The sequence below is a fragment of the Hippocampus comes genome, unplaced genomic scaffold, assembly GCF_001891065.2.
Source record: "Hippocampus comes isolate QL1 unplaced genomic scaffold, H_comes_QL1_v1.1 scaffold29, whole genome shotgun sequence".
Classification (NCBI taxonomy): Eukaryota; Metazoa; Chordata; class Actinopteri; order Syngnathiformes; family Syngnathidae; genus Hippocampus; species Hippocampus comes.
This window is the reverse complement of record NW_017805820.1, coordinates 1,288,749-1,307,879: the sequence shown is the minus strand read 5'-3', so window position 1 is coordinate 1,307,879 and position 19,131 is coordinate 1,288,749. Positions and strand designations below refer to the sequence as shown.

General features: G+C 41.5%; 2 protein-coding genes across 7 annotated transcripts in view; both read left to right on the top strand.

Annotated features, from left to right (window-relative positions):
- Positions 1–901: 901 nt before the first annotated feature.
- On the top strand, positions 902–14,841 carry relt (RELT TNF receptor). 4 transcript variants are annotated; one of them, XM_019885832.1, is made up of 11 exons: positions 902–1,064; positions 6,507–6,586; positions 6,837–6,929; positions 7,459–7,643; positions 7,797–7,855; positions 7,980–8,231; positions 11,016–11,084; positions 11,406–11,484; positions 12,287–12,664; positions 13,228–13,356; positions 13,562–14,841. In XM_019885832.1, exons 2-11 carry the CDS (start codon positions 6,512–6,514, stop codon positions 13,563–13,565), a joined length of 1,323 nt encoding a protein of 440 aa, XP_019741391.1. In that variant the 5' UTR covers positions 902–1,064; positions 6,507–6,511; the 3' UTR covers positions 13,566–14,841. The 4 variants fall into 4 exon arrangements, with proteins under 4 accessions (XP_019741391.1, XP_019741393.1, XP_019741392.1 ...); XM_019885834.1 differs by having other exon boundaries at positions 903–1,064; positions 6,507–6,578; XM_019885833.1 differs by lacking the exon at positions 902–1,064 and adding an exon at positions 5,771–6,212.
- Positions 14,842–15,755: 914 nt separating this feature from the next.
- fchsd2 (FCH and double SH3 domains 2) overlaps positions 15,756–19,131 on the top strand; it is a 29,931-nt gene continuing 26,555 nt past the window's right edge. The window contains exon 1 of one of the 3 annotated variants that reach the window (XM_019885829.1): positions 15,756–16,161. In XM_019885829.1, the coding sequence (XP_019741388.1) occupies positions 16,141–16,161 (21 nt within the window). In that variant the 5' untranslated portion in view covers positions 15,756–16,140. The remainder of the gene's footprint in view (positions 16,162–19,131) is intronic. The other 2 variants (XM_019885831.1, XM_019885830.1) reach the window with 2 other exon arrangements.

The window sequence follows — 19,131 nt, the reverse complement described above, 5'->3', positions numbered from 1 at the left end:
ACGTACAACTAGAAAGATTTATAGTAATGATGATTAGAATTTGCATCGCCATCACATGATGCACCATTTTACATGCCTACCTCCTGGATAGACCTGAATTTTTACATTATGCTTAATTTCAGAGATTTTAATGAACCGTTTAAAAAAAAATCTCCTTGCAAGTGTAAGACAATAAAAAAATCAAGGCCATTTCGAATACCCAACAGCCCGGAGAAGGAATCTGAGTACTACCACACTCTGGTCTATTACTCTCTACCCAAGAAAGGGTTACAAGAACCACAACTAATTCTGCTGTATATACAACTAGATTATTATTTAAACCTTTTTTCAATTAATATTAAATTTTGAAAGAATACTCATTTTATCTTCAGCTTTTGATGCGGTATACAGCAAAATACGTCACCATAATTATCTCCATTATATCCTTCCACGATAGATTTAGGAATTACACTTGATCTTTTGAGATCCGAAGTGGCAATAGGTCAACTATTGGACTCCTCCTCGGCCACAATTTGTTGGAAAAATCACCGAGGGACACAAATTCACATCCGTTCCTAACATGGCGCCGTGTGTTAAAATTAAACCTTGGGTTCATTTTAGTAAATAAATTAGATACAAAAATGGGAGCTCGGGTATTTATCAAACTTTAAAACATTGCTCCGTTTCCCCATCAACCCCTCGAAATGGGCCACTTGAAGCAAGCCCAAATTTACATACATTTCTTTTTAACTATCAAGTGTACCAAAAGACCAGGCAACATAAAAAGGTTCACATCTAATTTCAATTCGCCTTTGTTTCCAATTTATTTTCGCAATATTTGAAGGAAGTTATTTTATCTCTCTCAGACTGTCACTGCTGTACAGCGGTTGCCCACGCTCTCGCGCGTCATCGCATGGCTTGTGACGTCTCGTATTGTCTGACACAAGAGAGAGCAAAACCCCCGATCGAGAGGCAGGACCATAACCGGCGTCGTGCCTTTCTTTCATCCAGCCTAGTTTACCATATGTGGTCATCGTGTTCGTGTCGGAACTCTGAATTTCAACCACTTTAATTGACCGCAACCGGTAAGTTTGACTACGTGTACACTCCTGGCGCTGGAAATGAATGGGTGCTGAGAGCTGAGTTTATTTCACGCTTCGGGTTGGGCTTTTTTTTTTTTTTTTTTACTTCCACCACATGGATTTCACGCGGGGAGAAGGAAATGCGTGTTTGGTTGTTTTTAATCCGAGAAAATAAGTTTTAAGAGCTGTGAGTGTTCGGCTTTGGCATTCAACGTACTACTGCCACTAAAGGGGCATCTTTTCGAACTCCTTTCAGTTAGCTTGTCGCCCCGGTGCGTTCACGTCCGTCTGCAAATAGTGGCTTGTAACGTACAACAGGCCGAGAAGAGATTTTTGTATCTAAAATGTTGACGGACTGACTTGTGACTGATAGCCAGTTTGATGTCACTCCCAGAGGAGTCATCCACCCTTGACTGCAAGGGTTGTGTGTTTGTTTACACTCGCCGCATTCGTGGTGCGTCATTTTACATTGAAGGGGTAACTGGGTTCTAACTGGACAAAACCCATCGAAATCGACTCTTTGAGGGCCTTTGACAAGTCCCTTGTTTTGCATATTTATTCTGTTGGGCGACATGTGACCTGTGGCTGTTACCAATCGTTTGACACTGCGTTGCACGTTTTAATATTGAATGCCGTGATCGTCTTGAAAGGTCATTGCACTCTGCAGATATTCAAGACAAAAATCAAGAATCTAAACTAATGTTGAACGTGTTTCACAGTATCAAGATAGAGGCAATCACGCTTTCTTTATACATCACTTTTCACACATCAAATGCAACTCAGTGTTTTTCATGAATTAAAATCAACCCTTCAAACCACTTGTCAACACTTTTGAGTTGCCAAAATGCTCCACAGATTTATTTCATCTGTCCAAAGGACACTCCCCAAGAAGCACTATGATTTGTCAGGGTTGATCTTGTGTCTTGTCCGTTTCACTGCCTATCAAATTGTTACCACAGTCATATGTACGAAGAAAAAAATGATGTACCGACTGTGAAACGTAGGACAGTCAAAAGGGTTTAAGGTGGATGCCGTAAACCGTGCAGTCTAAATCCAGCCTTAGATTGGTTGGCTAATTACACTGGGAACGTAAACACAGATCATAAGCTGCAGTGTCAGTTGTTGGCAGAACTGCTGAATTTTAATTTAATTCTCTTTACATTTTTGTGTACCACAGGTAAGTAAAGTTCATCCTACTTTAAAAGTTCAAATATATTCGCAAATCCCATCAAAATACGGTTTGTGCACTTCTGTGGTTTCATATCAAGTACTTGTCACCAACTTTCAGTTGGTTGTACAAGGAAAGAAATTGCAAAGTGTTAACTGTCTGCCAGCTGAACTTGCCATTGACAAAGAACAGCGCCGGTCTGGGTCAATCTCTTTGTGACAAGGCACAAGTGACTGATTGTGTGTCATGTATTATTGCACAGGATACACTCAGTCCCTCGTGCTGGTGGTGATAGAGACATGAGCCTGTTTCAAAACAACTGCTGAGCAATGACAACGAGACCAACAAAGCATGAAATTGAACCTCGTTCCAGTTATTGCGTCTTCCCCCCAACCTCCCTTAAAGTTATTCAATGTCACCTAACCACCTCATTTAGATCCAAATTTAAGTGTGGGTTGATTTTAATTTGGAAAAAAAAAATAGAGAAGTGATACATTGCTCTTTTCATTTTCGTAACGCCTATAAAATGATGTCTCGCGGTCATGGAAAACATTTTGCATTCTCTGTGTTCGAAAACCTTGCGGTGTTGGTCTGCATCGAAGAAACCGGCAAAAGAGAAAACTGAAACGACTCAAATTTTGCTTACGAATTGTGTGCAAATATTTCTGTGACGACTATGTGTGCTGAGCCTGCTGTTTGCAAGACATCAAAGCCAAGTGAAAGTTGAGAAAATGATACATTGTACAGTTAAAGTAACGCATACTTGGTTACATTGTTTTGGTTTTAGTTTCATAATGTGACAAAAACCATAGCTGGCCTTCATGTTTGCATAGTGCAGAGTAAAAGGCCAAATATTTCCATCAAGTCAAGCGCCCTTACGAAAACATGTTTGCCTTCTTGCCAAGGGACTTAAATTCTCACCCATTTTATTTGCTTTACCCACTTTTACAATCTGTACCATTCCCCTTCTCCACATTCCCTTTTTTTTCTGTTCATAAGTCAAAATAATAGTACCTTCTGGTTTGCATTTCTTTAGCTTTCCCATAAGACTGATGATGGAAAAAATGAGTCAGGCTTTCACTTCTTTAGCTAAGTGGTTGGGTTGTGTTCCCATTACTCGAATGCTAATTCCCTCAATGTTGCATATTTGTTTAAAAATAGAAAGGCCCATGCTGTTTCTTTAATGTGTACCCTGGAGTCACCTTTATTCATAAACCAAGAAATAAACAAGCTGTAAAAGCTGCGTTTAGGCATGCTGCATCACTGTGAGTGCAAACTAAAATTGCCAATGAGTGTTTTCCATGAAAAACGGGAGTTGGGTTCCCCAAAAAACAAACAAAAAGGATGCAAAAACATAAATGGATGTTGAAAATAAATCTGCAAATACGTAAATCCGCAGGTGCCGAACTGTGAATATGAGGTTGCTCGCACTATATGGTGCACTGCTCTCAAGTTGAAGCTGTAAGCACACCCAACTAAGTGAGGCTGCCCTCATCACTTCTTTCTGTTGCTCCAAGCGGGTCAGTGAACTTGACCTCTGCGTTCCAAAGTAATAAATTCTGATCTGACGGTGTGCAGGAGACCGGTGTACCATTCCACTGGAAAACCTGACAGTTGAACTGACGCCATGCCGGCAAACGCAATCCCAGGAACAGTGAATGGTAGACGACCCGATTGACATCAAGGAACCATATGTGAATTGCGCTACGGTCATTAGAAACCGACACAGGAAATGGTTGGCAGGTGTCGACACCTCAATTAAGTATATGTAGTTTCAATACTGCTCGTGATTTGTTAAATATCACGACTGACCAAAATTGGAATCATCCATGGCTCATCCTAAAAATAAACATCCGCTCTCGTGAGGATAAAGCTGTTCAGATAATGGATGGTTCTTATGAAGATAATTTTACCCAGCTCAGGCTGGAAAATGATCTCAATGATGCCAAAACCCATGTACATTTTGTCAGGTTTAATCAGCCATATATTGATAACATGCTCAAAGCACAATGTGACCTGACATCTGGTGTCGCTATTTTAAGGCAGCGCTGCATTTCTGCCGGCCTAAATTGCAGCAAGACCCCGATGAGTGGAATTAATTCTTTAAATATTTCAAACTTCCACAGATTGTAATCCAAGGATTGAGCCACTTAGCAGTAATGTAGGGTGTTAATACCATTTTCCATGAATTTACTGCGAAGCCCCCAGCTATGTACACTGCAACCCGTACTTTGGGAGCTATTCATATTTCACCTATGGATTGTAACATGTATTAGAGATGTAGTAGAAAGAGAGAGAGTCAAGTCCTGACTAGTTTGTGGAACAATAATAGCACACTAGGTTCCGGATAATTATTATTTTTTGCAAAATGGACAAAAGCCTTTTCAGGTGTTTTGATAGTGGGTGTTTTTTTTTCCATTCACATAAAATAACAACAGCATCACGGACAGTCACGTTTGTGTTAATGTGCCATTCATAGCGGCCCTGTTGACCCTCTTTGGTGAGGCCTATGCATCTGCGTATCTACTCATGGCACATCACTAAATGATCAGGAGTTATGATAAGAGAACATCAGTGTTATAACGGTATAAAGTTCAGACAAAGATGAGCTACCTACACCATGTCAAATAAAGTATTGAGACAAACTTATTTTATACTATTGACATAATCAGATGCAGCACCCCAGCCAATTCGTTATGGACATTTCAATCAGTGTGTTTACATTGCGCGGGCGGGGAAGAGCGCTTGGGAGGGAGACACCTGACAATAATCGTCAGTGAATCTGCATTGTTGACAGCAATTGTGTTGACTCTAATCGAATCCCACTTGAAACATGAACCATAAAATTGACTTATATGCCGATAGCATTAAATCAGCCGTGCAAACAGCAATGGTGTGACATCATCTTTGGTAGACGTCGCCTTATTTCAGCAAAATAATTTCTGCCTTCTCCTGCATCACTCCTCTGTTGTTGTAAGATGATAAAAAAAAGTTGAGCTCCTGTATGCTGGACAGTATTTACTTAAATACTTATATTTCATAACATATTCAGCCATATCATCCATGTTCTTCGATGTGCCTGCGTGAATTTTCTCCGGGTACTCCGGTTTACTCCCACATTCCAAAAACATGCATGGCAGGTTGATGGAACACTTTAAATTGTCCCTAGGTGTGAGTGTGAGCGCGGATGGCTGCTCGTCTCTTTGTGGCCTGACAATTGGCTGGCAACCGGTTCAGGGTGTACCCCGCCTACTGCCTGAAGACAGCTGGGATAGGCTCCAGCATGCCCCGCGACCCTTGTGAGGATAAAGCGGATGAAAAAAAGAATGGATGGATGAATTCTCTATTGCAGAGTGACTGCTCTGCCATTTCTCAGAGAAAAAAAAACATTTGAGAAGTTGTACTGCGATCGCTCTGACAAGAAAGCGGTATTGAACAACAGTGTTGATGATTGATGATTAAAATATACATTTCTATTGTAGTATCTTAAATGTGCATGTGTGTGTGTGTGTGTCTCTCAAGAAGTGTGTCGTAGGTCAGACTGACAGATAAAGCTTCGGCAGGTACATTTACATTTCCACTCAGCATTACACAAAGTGAGTCTCCCTTTTAGTCTCATCATAGGTTGTTACATAAGCAAAGCTTCTTCACTGTTTTCCCAGCAAGTGTGTCATCTGTACGTCAAGGGTGAGTGTGCTGTTCGCTCTTCTTGTGTTCTTTGCTTTCCTCAGTCATTTTGGCTTTCCTTGACTTCCTGTCATGATGCGTGGTGCAATTTCACATCCCCATTTTGACCATTGAGGTTCAGGAACGCCACTTGCAGCATTTAATTTGAGGCCAGTGCTTCATATATGATCTTGTGAGGAATTTGAATATCAAGTATAATTGTCTGGCATCAGATGCAATTCTGTGACTGGTCAGCACATTGAGATACATTCAAGTGACTCATCGGTGACTCTGCTCATTGGGGTATGCATGAGGAGGTGAGAGTGAGGAGTATTTTCCTTGCGAGCTGTCCTGTTTGGACTTGCATTTCTTTTGCAACTTTAATGTAAATGAACTTTTGTCAGATTTTTTTTCAAAGCTCTCTGGTGGAAAGCCTATGTATAGTTACTGGCAAAATATGCATATATATATGTGTGTGTGTGTGTGTGTGTGTGTGTGCGTGCGTGCGTGCGTGCGTGCGTGTGTGCGTGCGTGTGTGTTTATATATTATAGCCATTAAGACGAGGTGCCTGAGTCCATGTGAACATATTTTGTAACATCTTCTTCTTCAGATCATATGTACATAGAAGAGTACATTGAAGAAGATGAGGAACCCCCTTTGCTCAGCTATTGTTCTCCTCACGGTAAAGATGTGTGTTTTATAATACTTGACTAATAATAATAATTTACACCAAATCTGTTACAGATAGACTGTATGCAGGAATGATAGGCATGTGTGTGTGTGTGTGTGTGTGTGTGTGTGTGTGTGTGTGTGTGTGTGTGTGTGTGTGTGTGTGCGTGTCCGTGTGTGTGTGTGTGTGTGTGTGTGTGTGTGTGTGTATACACGCACACACACTTTTTAAAAAAATATGTCATATGTTGTGTGGGTTTGTCGATTGCAGGTGTTTGGCTGTCATGGGACTTTAGCGGTGCACTGTCAGTGGGCAGAAGGGTGTGTGTGTCTCAAATGCTCTGCCGGCCAAGAGCCTTCTAAAGTGAGTCAGACCTCTTTGCGAAAAGAAAGACCGGGAGAGAATTTACTCACATTGATTCCGAGGCAGCCGTTTCCATTAGCTGCATAACTGCTCAGTGTGGGAGGCACTTTGACTGTCTGGGCCTGACTAATTAATCAGCCCTTCAAACACTGGCCAAAATAAAAATGTTTAATAATTGCGACCCTTGTGAAAATTAAGGAGTGGATACACAACAAAATTATAGGGAAAATAATATAATACATAACAATTTTCTTTACTTATATTTCTGTTTTGACATCAGTTTCTGAGCAAATTAATGTCTAATTGGCACATGATTTTGTTTTCTTTTCCCAGATGATAAAAATTCTGATTGGCATCTGTAGTGCCGCACTTTGCTGTCTTTTAATGTTAAATTACCGATAATCGCAAGACCTACTTTGAACAAGTTATTGTTTCAAATTAGGCTGACATAATCATATCATTTGCGCTCATGTATTTTGCACTATTATCGAGAGGCATTTTGTGCACTTGCTGTTTTCTGTCTTACCAGCCTTGTGGGAAAATCCACAGTCGGGTAGAGGAGGTACGGTGTCGTTCCTGCCAGACGGGAACCTTTTCAGACTCGTTCGACTCTGAGCTTTGTCGTCCACACTCCTCCTGCAAGCTCCGCGGGCAAAAACTCGTTACCCCCGGCACTGCAATCTCTGATGCTGTGTGTGGAGACTGTCTGCCTGGGTAATGACCCCAACCAAGACTTTGTCTACATTTGTTTCAATTTGTTGTCTGTATGTGTATCATGAATGTGCTTTGTAACTGTCAGCTTCTGTGGAATGTCTGTGTGTGTGTGTGTGTATATGTATGTATATAATATTTCTTTATTTTCAACAGATTTAACTCCAAACCCAGTGTGGGAAAAAATGCTTCAAAGAACACCCCCTGTGTAGAGAGTAAGCATGATTTTTTTTTCTGACTGTTGCATTCAACACCTAATCTCCTTAATTAAGTTCAATATCTCAAAAGGCCAAGTTAAGACAAATGAAATATTTTGTGATCACAATCTCTCCCCTCCAGTGACGGTACACATTAGAAGGGTGCGCACAGTAGGGCAAGGCTTGTCAAGTGGCGCTGGAGGACCAGTCAATGACACCGTTGTGCGCAGCGCTGAGAATACAGCCGAATATGCTGTGTTCGCCTTGGTGCCTATCTTTTGCGTGACGGGCCTGCTGGGTATCATGATTTGCAACTTGTTGAAGAAGAAAGGATGCCGCTGCAATGCCGAGAAGGATGGGCTTGACGCGGAGGCAGCGACGCCGAACAGAGAAGGTGAGCGATGGCTGGATAAAAATCAACACACTTTTTACCTTTCAAAGTGAATCCTTTGGATGCTCACTAAGCTGAAATTTCAGACAAATATGCTTACATCTCACTTCGCATCACAAACAGTGAATTCATTTTTTTTCTTCTTCACGTTATCTAAATACAAGTCATCCAAACTGTTCATTCTCTCAAGGCAATGAAAGAGTTGCTGTCAGGAGCTGTGTGGACTCTTGATGTTTTTATACGAGATGCTGTTTCTAACTCAAGTGGCTGACTTGTACTCGCTGGCTTCAGTCCCAATAGCACGGCAGCAACATGGAAGACAGGTAGTTGATGTGCACAAGTAAACAGATTTACGAAGCTGAGCTGGCTTTTCTCTTTCAGCTGATGGCACAAGCCGTGACAGCTGATGAGCCATACGTTTGTTTTTCTTTTTTTACGAGGACGTCAGAGGCAGAGCACAGCTGCTCTCGACAAATGTCTCCTCTTCATGCACACGCGACGCTGACTGCTCCTTTTAGACAACATTGTCAGTCATGAAATATTGATTCAACTGTGATTTAACAAGCAAGACGTTGATACTAAAGACATTCAAAAGTCTCACTCCCACAGAAATATTGCTCCTGTTGGCTTTGTGCAGACAATCATTATTCCCTCTTGACCATCTCCAACATCCTCAAACTCTCGTTCCGGTAGTCAGCTACGGCTCTTAAATACGTTTAGATTTTAGTGTGTTGATGGAGGACCAACTAAACTGTTTGAGTTGCTCTCTTCCTCTAGTGAGAATCTCGTTGTTGAACATGGGCTCTCTCTGCACTAAATGGAAATGCCCCAATCTCGTTACCTCTTTTCTCTGTCCTGCTGCACTCCTTCCAACAACACGTCAACCTCATGTGAACGTGACACTCCATCCTTCGCTCGGCTCCTTTCCCAGCCGGATCAATAATTCAATTAGGTGCTCACCTCATGGTTCAGGTCTCCTCTTTCATCTCCTTTTCGAAGCCTTCTCTTGTAAAGTGCTGCTCTATGCTGCATCTGCTCTGGCAGATTTGAGAGAGGAAATGGCGTCTGTAGCAACAAGTTCAAGCAACTTGTTTTGCCTCTTCTCATGTTTGTCATTATGTTACAATCCTTAGCACATTGTTTATCTGTGCTCCTTGTTTATTGTAGGCTACATACAATTCCGACTCCAGCACATCCGGTCTGTTATCAACTCCGGTCACTGGGGAAGGCCCATGAGGAGGAGTCAAGCTCAGTTTGTCAGAACCCAATTCTGATGCGACAGTGTTAAATATGACTTGAAGAGTAGTAGAAAAAGACGTAAAAAAAAACTTAATTGTTGGTGTTCTGTAGTACTAATGCAGTATATTAAAATGGGAAAAACTCATGAGCACACTTAAACACATGACCTGCGTGGTCGGCCACATGTCCGAATAGAAGACTGACCTCAATGTTGCGGAATTGATGTTGTTCTTCTCACATGGCAACACTCATTGTGGACACTAAGCTGTTGTTGCGGCCTAACAACACTGAGGCAGACTAAAGAAATATATTGTCTTGACAGGACAAGGCCACACTCCGATAGACACAAGTTGCCTAACAGGATAGAAATGACACTGATTGACAGAATTATAAACAAGGTCGAATATACGAGGCCTATCACAAAAGTATGTGCGCACTCCGACATAGGTTGCCTACATGACAAATAGAAACGCACACAAATGAAGTCTCGCAGTCATATGCATTTTCAATTTTCTGTGCTCGGGTACACTGCACAATACATGAAGCGGCATTTGTCCTTTCGCTGTACACATGTAAAGACGTTCCTTGATTGTCCTCTCCAACAACCTTTTCTGAAAATTGAAACACAATTTTAATTTAAATTCTCCTAAAAGGCCACAGAGACACAATGTTTATTTACAGCCCTCTCCTGAAATAGATTGCTGAGCAAAGTATTTTCCATCCTGCACTGCTATCACTCTCTTCTCAGCTACTTTACTGGTTTTATGGGATGGTCAAGGGGTTGCCATGGAGTCACCCTTATCAGTCCCATTGTGTGCTGAGGCACAGTATCTGAGCAATGACATGCACGGTGTGAATGGGGCTCCAAACTCGCTGCCACTTACCCTTTGTATGAGTTGTGAATGACTTATATTGTTATCGTCTGTTAACCAAACGCATCGGTGGAATAGCAGTTGATTGGGCATACTTTGTAAATAACGGCTTTGTCACAGACAAGAAACTTACCGTATTTTATCCCAGAAGGAATCAAACTTAAGAGTTTTCAATCAAATTGGAAGCACCGTGTCCATGCATTTACATTCTTTAAATATATGGTAAACAAAAAGTACTTTTCCAACACTGGATACATGAACATATATCCATCCATCCATTTTCTGAACCGCCTTATCCTCACAAGGGTCGCGGGGCGTGCTGGAGCCTATCCCAGCTGTCTTCGGGCAGTAGGCGGGGGACACCCTGAACCAGTTGCCAGCCAATCGCAGAGCACACAGAGACGAACAACCATCCGCGCTCACACTCACACATACGGACAATTTCGAGTGCTCAATCAGCCTGCCATCCACGTCTTTGGAATGTGTGATCGAACCCACGACCTCTGCGCTGTGAGGTTGACGCGCTAACCACTGCACACCAGGCCGCCTGAATACATAAACATTGTTTGTTCATTCCAATTTAAGGAGGAGACTGCCTGACTTTCTGACATAATAGTTTACGACACTTTCACAGTAAGTGCTTATTAAAGGTTGTCTCCTCCTTTTCACGCTCTAGGTAATAATTACGATGACCTAAATGAAGACACCATTGGAATTCTCGTTCGTCTGATTACTGAGAAAAAAGGTGGGTTACTTCATCATCAAAAGGTTCTTACTTCATCTCTTGTACATGAACAGGATTAGTTCAGTAAATTCAAACAGCCTATGTATTGAATTATTGGTCTTTTTTTTCATTTTACACATCACTGTACTTGAGTATGGATCGAAATAAAAACATTTATTTCACTGTTGCAAGTTTTTCAACATTGAAATATTAAAAATTGAGTGGAAATATATATATATATATATATATGTAGATATGTATAATGAATGTGTGTGTGTGTGTGTGCGCGCGCGCACATGCGTGTATATGTTTGCACAAATATTTGAATTTGTTGGCTTTCAGAAAATGCTGCTGCGTTAGAAGAACTACTGCAGGAGTATGAGAGCAAACAGATGGCCCTGAGCAAAGTTTCATCAGTCAAGTAGGTCCACACTCACAAACTTATCAGACGCACTTACACATGAATTCATGCCGTTCATAATAAAGCACAAAAACGAGACAAAATTGGTCTCTGCTTTGAGTTTGCCTGTGCGGCGCGCCTGTTGTTTTGTCTCCGGTTTATTTTAGAGCAACGTAACATCCGGTGTGGTGCCGCATTAATCTCGCGGTAAAAAAATTTAATCCCGTTAAAATGTATTTACATTAAAACAAAAGTTGAGCGCGTTGTAGCGCATATTTAGTCAATGACATGTCCACACAATTGTACGTACACACGTATATTTGACCACTTACTTTTTGACATTTTAGGGGAAGCTGAGCTTCCCTTGCAGTCTTAGAGCAATCACCTCTGCATTGTAGACATAGTTCAGTATTGTATAATAACTGTACAAATAAAAGGTGACTATGAAGTACCAAGTACAACTTTATTGTACTCGGTAATTTCTTCCCTCTCGCATTTTTTTGCTTTTTTTTAAATAAATCCTACTTCGCGGATTTCACTTATCATGGGTTCTTTTTGGAACGTAGCCCCCGCGATAAACGAGGGATTACTGTATTCATTTTCAGTTTCTCGCGTTGCCATCCGCTCAAACCGTGGCTGACCAAACAGACATGGGCGTGGAACTGTGCAGCGTGCTTGTTTTTTGCTTCCGGTTTATTTTAGAGCAACGTAACATCCGGTGTGGTGCCGCATTAATCTCGCGGTAAAAAAATTTAATCCCATTAAAATGTATTTACATTAATGCTGATAATGTCTATATAAATCCTTCTTTCGTTCCCCCCAGGTTCCCGATGCTGCCTCTTTTGTCCTCATTCTGCTCCCTCCCCAGGCTTTGCCCCCATCAGTCGCACCTGCACACCATCTCTGGCCTCTCCGACTTGGGACCAAAGCATGGCTATCGTTGCTCCCGATGTGCCCAAAAGAAATGGCCCGCTGTACTCATACCCCCTCTGGATTCATTTAAAGATCCGCTTCGGCCTCCACAGACCTACATCTTACCCACTCTGAAAATATCCACGGAACAGAAGAAGGATCCCCTGCTGTCAGGAATGTGTGTTAACACTCAGTGTCCACAACCTGCCCTGCCAAAAAATGTGCAGGAGACCGTCGAGAGCAATGAGAAACAGGAATGGACAGAGCTGAAAGTTCTGTCTGTGGGAAGGTGAGATTTGCTGCTACCATACAATGCATATCTAATCATTTCTTTACACAACATCTGAGTCGTTTCATGGAATTTGCAAGACGCGAGTTGAATTTCAACATGGGTACATACCTTTCCCTGGCATGAACATTCTTTACCAAATGCACAATAATGTTTGTGTTCACTTTACATCTGTTCAATTAGAAAGGCAAGTTACCATATATCTCCATGGTACTGTATGCAGTGTTCCCTCACTTTTCCTCGGTGATACTAGCCCTTCCCGCAATAGGTACATTTCCGCAATAGGTTTTCCTCTCCTAGGCCATTATGAACACCCACTCGACTCAACTGTATTTTTAGAGCACTCTAAAACAAAATTTTCTCGGAAAAAAAAAAATCTACACTTTTTGACTGGTCTGACTTAGAAGAAAAATACCAAGAAAGCATGCAAAATTCACTAGTAAAACTGCAATAGATGAAGATATTCACAAATGAAAATATGTGATCGTGAATCTGCAATAACCACACTGCAAAGTTGTGAGGGAATTCTGTACTCTAAAAATATATATATTTTTTCTGAACAGATTTCAAGTGGCTCAGATCCCTGAATACAAACCAGTCATAGAGGAAACAAAGGGACCATCCCAGGACCAACGTAAATCCATTTTTGGTGGGATTCAGTTTTCTTCCCCTTCATTAGCAGGCTTCATGAGGTATGACAGCAGATTGTCACCTTGATCCCCTTGTCTGTCCTTTGTGTACTCAACCAGTGTTTATAAAATGAGTGTCTGAAAAAAATGTTAACAAAGAATACAGCTGATCAATATTACGCACGTGAAAGTTTCATCAAGGCCTATACTTGGAAAAGTAAGATTTAAAAAATAATCTCAAACTCTCATGATAATGACCCTGTTTCAGGTGATTCGAGAAGCTGTATGATTATACTACCTCTGACAAGGACAACCCCTACGGCAGGCCTGCAGTGTGACACCAACATCAAACCACTGGGCCCAACCACGCTGTACGAGGTTGTTCATGCCGAACAAAATGAAACCTAAAAGAATGAACAGCATGCAGTTAATCCAAAGATAAAGTGTGGATGAGCACTGAGTTGGAGCAGAGAGGTTTATACTATAGTATTGGATTAGCAGCTGTCATTGCTCGGCACTTTAGGGCAGGTGAGAGGAAGAATACACCCCAGTGTTTGAACATTCACAACAAAAGACACATGCTCAGGTAAACTTGCTCTCATGCTTACGCAATAGGCTGTCTTTCTTTCCAGTGTAAAGGACAAACCCGACAGTCAAAAGAAAACATCCAATCCAAGGTGGGTGTATAGAGTGAGGTAAACATTCAACCAGGTAGAGTATAACGTGATCCAAAAGTATGAATGAGGTTTTTATCACAATGATCATATGACAGGTTCAAACTACATGTATATTACAATCGCAGTAAGGAAAAAAAGAAAGAAAGAAAGAAAATAAAATGTTCTATTCAAGTGCAGTAATATAGCTTCTGTTGCTTCCATGGTATCTGGCTGTTTAGATATGAACAGAAAGTATGTATTTCATAATAGGCTAATTTGTTTTATTGAGGCATTAAGCAGAAATGAAGAGAATGTAAAAGTAGTCACATCAGACAGTTGTAAATAATTGTACATGTGACTATATAGCTTGGAAGACAGCAAAAGTATTTTTTCCTCATTTCATACGTCTTACAATTGCTAATGCAATCAAATGTTAATGGTCGTGTCAAATCAAGACAAAAAAAAACTGCAGCAGAGTTTGATCAACTTGATCAACATTAAAACAAAAAGACGAAACCTGAACTCTAACTTGACTTTTGAAATAAAGTCTAATATGTACATATATTCGCAAAGAAAATGGTTTGTTAACTTATTTCCACTCATAACTTATTTTCATTTCTTTGAAAGACCTCATGCATGTACTGTATATTTATGAAATGGTTGCTGAGGGTTTAGTGGTTTTAATTGACATATTCCTGAATATTAAGTGACGTATTTCTTATATTTATAGCACTGTTAATGCCGTCATCACCTTGTTACAAACACATTTAAATGACGGAATATGATAATTTTCATCTGTCAAGTGTTTGCTGGGTTTAGAAAATGCATTTCCAATGTCTTTTTTGTAAATGTGTTTCTACTGTTAAAATAAAAGGAGGGAATTTTGAATGTCGTTTTGCCTTTTTTTAAATTATTTTTTTCAGGTTAATGTGGGTCTTACATCGTATGCCAATTAATGCATGTCGTGAAAGGTATTTGAACTACTTTGCGTGCATCATTGTTAAGTCTGATGGTCTGAACCCAACGGTTTTAGTGGTTAACCTCGATCGCCATCTAGCGGTAAACTACTAGCCCTGTTTTAATCAGGCCCTGGAATTGGACAGCCAGCCAATCGTTGGGCACACAAACAGACGAACAACCATCCACACTCACACTCACACCTCGGGACAATTTAGAGTGTTCCATTAACCTGCCATGCATGTTTTTGGAATGTGGGAGGAAACTGGAGTGCCCGGAGACAACCCACGCAGGCACGGGAGAACATGCAAACTCCTCTACACTCTTGAGGCCGACGCGTTAATCAGTCGTCCACTGTGCTGCCTTTCATTAATTGTGATTTTTTTTTTTACTCTTATAAATTGTGCTCTCGGGTTATGGAAGAAGCGAAAATCCACGTATAAGTGATCATAACTGAAATGTATTTGGAAAATTGGGGGTAGTTTATTTTCTTTGCACCCGCCCCCAGAACCTGACGTAAAATTTTGAAAGCGGCTCATCGATTCTTCTGCGCTCCACTGCGTTCCCTTGTTGCTATGCAGCTCTGCCTCTGCAGCACAGTCAAGCTTGAGCTGCCGTGAGCAGATGTCCTCGAGCGAGCTGGGACGAATGTGGACAAATAAATCGAAAACAGAAACGTGTTCTCTGACTGCTGTGAAAGCAAAGCAAAAATCAAAAGGCAGGGAATTAATAACCAGGGGAAAGTAAATAAATAAAAATACACGTCTCTCTTCTGCGCCTCATTTCCCATCTTTACCAAACACCGGATGCTTTACCATACGTCCCCACTCGGGGGAGCCATTGCCCTTGGCAGCTGAAGGGTTTCCCCGTTATTATCCACCTTTCCTCCTGTCTGCCTTTTTCCGCTCCCCTCCCTAGTTCAGCTCAGCTCAGATCAGTTCAGTCGGTACTGTACTCTCCAGTCATCCAGCAGTGGCAGCAAGCAACACACAAGTGCTCACACACTCTCCTCGCAGCGCAGCTTCATTTTCGCCTTCGTAGAAACCAGCACGTTTGCCATCAATCATGGCCGCCGGAGTACAAATCTAACTCCCCGTCTTTCCTCCCTGTCGCGTGGACGGGAGGATTACTGTCATTTTTTTATGCTCGTTGGGGGAAGAAATATTTTCCGATTTCTTTTTTTGGATTACTATACGTTTCACAGGGGAAATACCATTCATGTCAATACTCCAAAATGCAGCCCCCGCCGAGGAAGGTGAGTGATTGTCACAGCCCGTTTTTGATGGGGTTTTTTTTTGTATCCTCACCGAGACAATGACGAATCGAAAACAATGTACAGTAATAACACCATCAATAGTCCAGATAATCGCAAACAACGCGTCACGTTCGAAAAAGCGGGCACGTTGCAGAAAGGGCAATTTTTGCTTGCTGGCAACAGCGGCGTGTTTTCGCTCAGAAACGTTAACCTGAATGACATGATGGTGATGCTGATGTATCAGCCGTCAAGCAACACTACATGGGCTCATACGTCGTCTGAGTAATACACAACAAGCCACGTTACAATGCACATGTGACACATTGTTTTCAACACCCCCACCCCAACTGCACTAACGTGACAATATGAAATGTCATTAATAGCTTTCATATTTGCCCTTTTCGTAACGTTAGCAAGAACGTAATATGATGCTAGCTAGCAATGTCTCCATCAGTATGGGATGTGGTCAGCTGCTGTATACAGTACTATACAGTGACTGCAGCACTGGCTCAACACATTTGTGTGATGCTTGTTGTCTTGAGGGCAAGACCTTCAGTATGTCCAGGGTCACACACACACACACACACACACACACACACACACACACACACACACACACACACACACACACACACATATGTATGCTCACAACTGTTGTATTGATTCACAAAGGGATGCTGAGAGCACTGCTAAGTCCCTTTTATGATCGGTAGTGTGTGTGTGTGTGTGTGTGTGTGTGTGTGTGTGTGTGTTGTCCTGAAGTAGCTGTATGAGAGGCAATTACCTTGGTGTGAACCAGTGCAGTGTCCTTTTAATTACCACATATTTCCCATGTGCCACTTGTGCTTTGGGTTCCTTCCTTCCTTCCTTTGAATGTGTCATGTCACGTCTGTAAAACACCTCACCGTTGAGGCTTTACACTGTAAACAATCAAATGTACCTTAGTCATTACAATACCGATTGTCCACTGCCTTTTTCAGGTAGTCGCAATTTTAGTTATCCGTGTGGAAATGATTTGGTTGGGGGATAATATTTTGTCAACCGTGGCTGACGGATTCATTCCACCACTGCATCAGTCTGTTAGACATGACAGTACTGTTGCCCTGCAGGACCCATGCAGCCACTTCAGTGTCTCATTGATGTCTCAGCACACACAGTATGTTTACAGTGAGCAAGCCTCATTCACACATAAAAGATGACTGTTATACATAAATATATGCACCTCATGAGGTCCATCCATTCATTATCTAAAGCATTTATTATGTTCAAGGTTGCAGTGAGCGGGAATTCATCCCAGCTGCTCACAATCATATCGAGACAGACGACCATTCACACTGCCACGTCTATTTGTGTACTTGGAAAAACTGGGGAAACGGCAGACAATTATTGTCAAATGTCACACAATCAGTAGAACTGCACTGCAATGCAATGTTTGTGTTCCCTCGATGTTTCACTTCTTGTTATTGGCACCTGAATATCACTGTAAAAATGTACCTTCTGTAAATTTGCTTGATAGTCTGCAGTGATGTAGAATTGTACTGATTCATTTTGAGAAATGTTTTTCTGTTTTTAAAATTCAGACTCTTATGTTGTTAAATAAGGCAACCACTCTAATGGCTCTCATACACGTGTGCAGGTAACCTTGTAGCAATGTGTAGTCTGGAAGCAATCCTGGTTCAATTCTCATCTTTGACTATTGTGAAGTGAAACTGAAGCCCCTTGAGAAATTAACAGGGATCACTCCTCGTGAAATTCAGAGGGACATCATCTATTTAAACTGCTCCAAGTGTATGTTTGAGTTTTGAGGAAGAAGAGTAAATGTCATTTAATGTAACACAAATCCACTGAGAAATGCAATATAGCCATATTTCACTTGTGTTGATACAGTCACACACCTTTTTTTTCATGTTTCAGATCCTGAGTATGTCACACACTTGCTTCTGGTAGAAAGTTTAAAAACGTTTCGCAAATCTGACTGCTCAAATCCCTGAATGCTCTTCAGAATGTTTCAGACAATGTCAGGAAAAGTACACCCGACAAATGAAAAAAAAAAAGGAAGTTTTCCCGAGACAAACAAATATTGCTGCTTAGCAGAGAGCCTTTAAGAATGAAATGTGTGTGAGTTTCACTTTTTCTTTTGACTTTTTTTTTGGACACGGACAAAAGAGCAACCTCAACAAGGGGTGAGAGGCAAGAAAGACAAGAAGTTAGCTGACTGACATTGAAAGCAGTGAGACTCTTTTGTGCAGTGGTTCCCAACCACTGATCTGCGCAGATATATTCCCCTAGCACAGCCTATTTTTTATTTTATTCTATTTTATTCTATTAGCGAAGCATATATGTCCCAATTGGGAATGCAGGTTATCGAGTGGGAACATATGTCAGTAGCCCCCCCAGTTGAAACGGCCTCCGGAAGAAAAAAGTCTCTCTCTCTCTCTCTCTCTCTCTCTCTCTCTCTCTCTCTCTCTCTCTCTCATTATCACTTGCTCACCTGCCATTTTCCATAGCAAGCTCGCAGCCTCCCTTCAGCCACGCTTCCCATTTCTGTCTCTGCCACCACTCACCCTTCCTCTTCTCCATAGCTTCCTGCGCTTTACAATGAATGATAGAGAGGGAAATCAAGTCGCCTTTGTCCTGATAAAGTGGTGAACCTCGCCCTTAGTATCTTCAAAGATGCAGTAGTTGAGAGACAAGCTCTGTTGTGTGTGTGTGTGTGTGTGTGTGTGTGTGTGTGTGTGTGTGTGTGTGTGTGTGTGTGTGTGGGGCTAAAATTCTGGTGTATTTGTGCTTGCTTGTTTTGTCCAGAAGACTCAGGATTTTGTTCGCTGTTAATGCAGTGAACAGCCAACGGAATTCACCAGACAATACACAATGACCTTCACAGTGACTCCCTAGTTATTGACAGGGTTGTGTGTGTACGTGTGTGTGTGTGTGTGTGTGTGTGTGTGTGTGTGTGTGTGTATCCTTTTT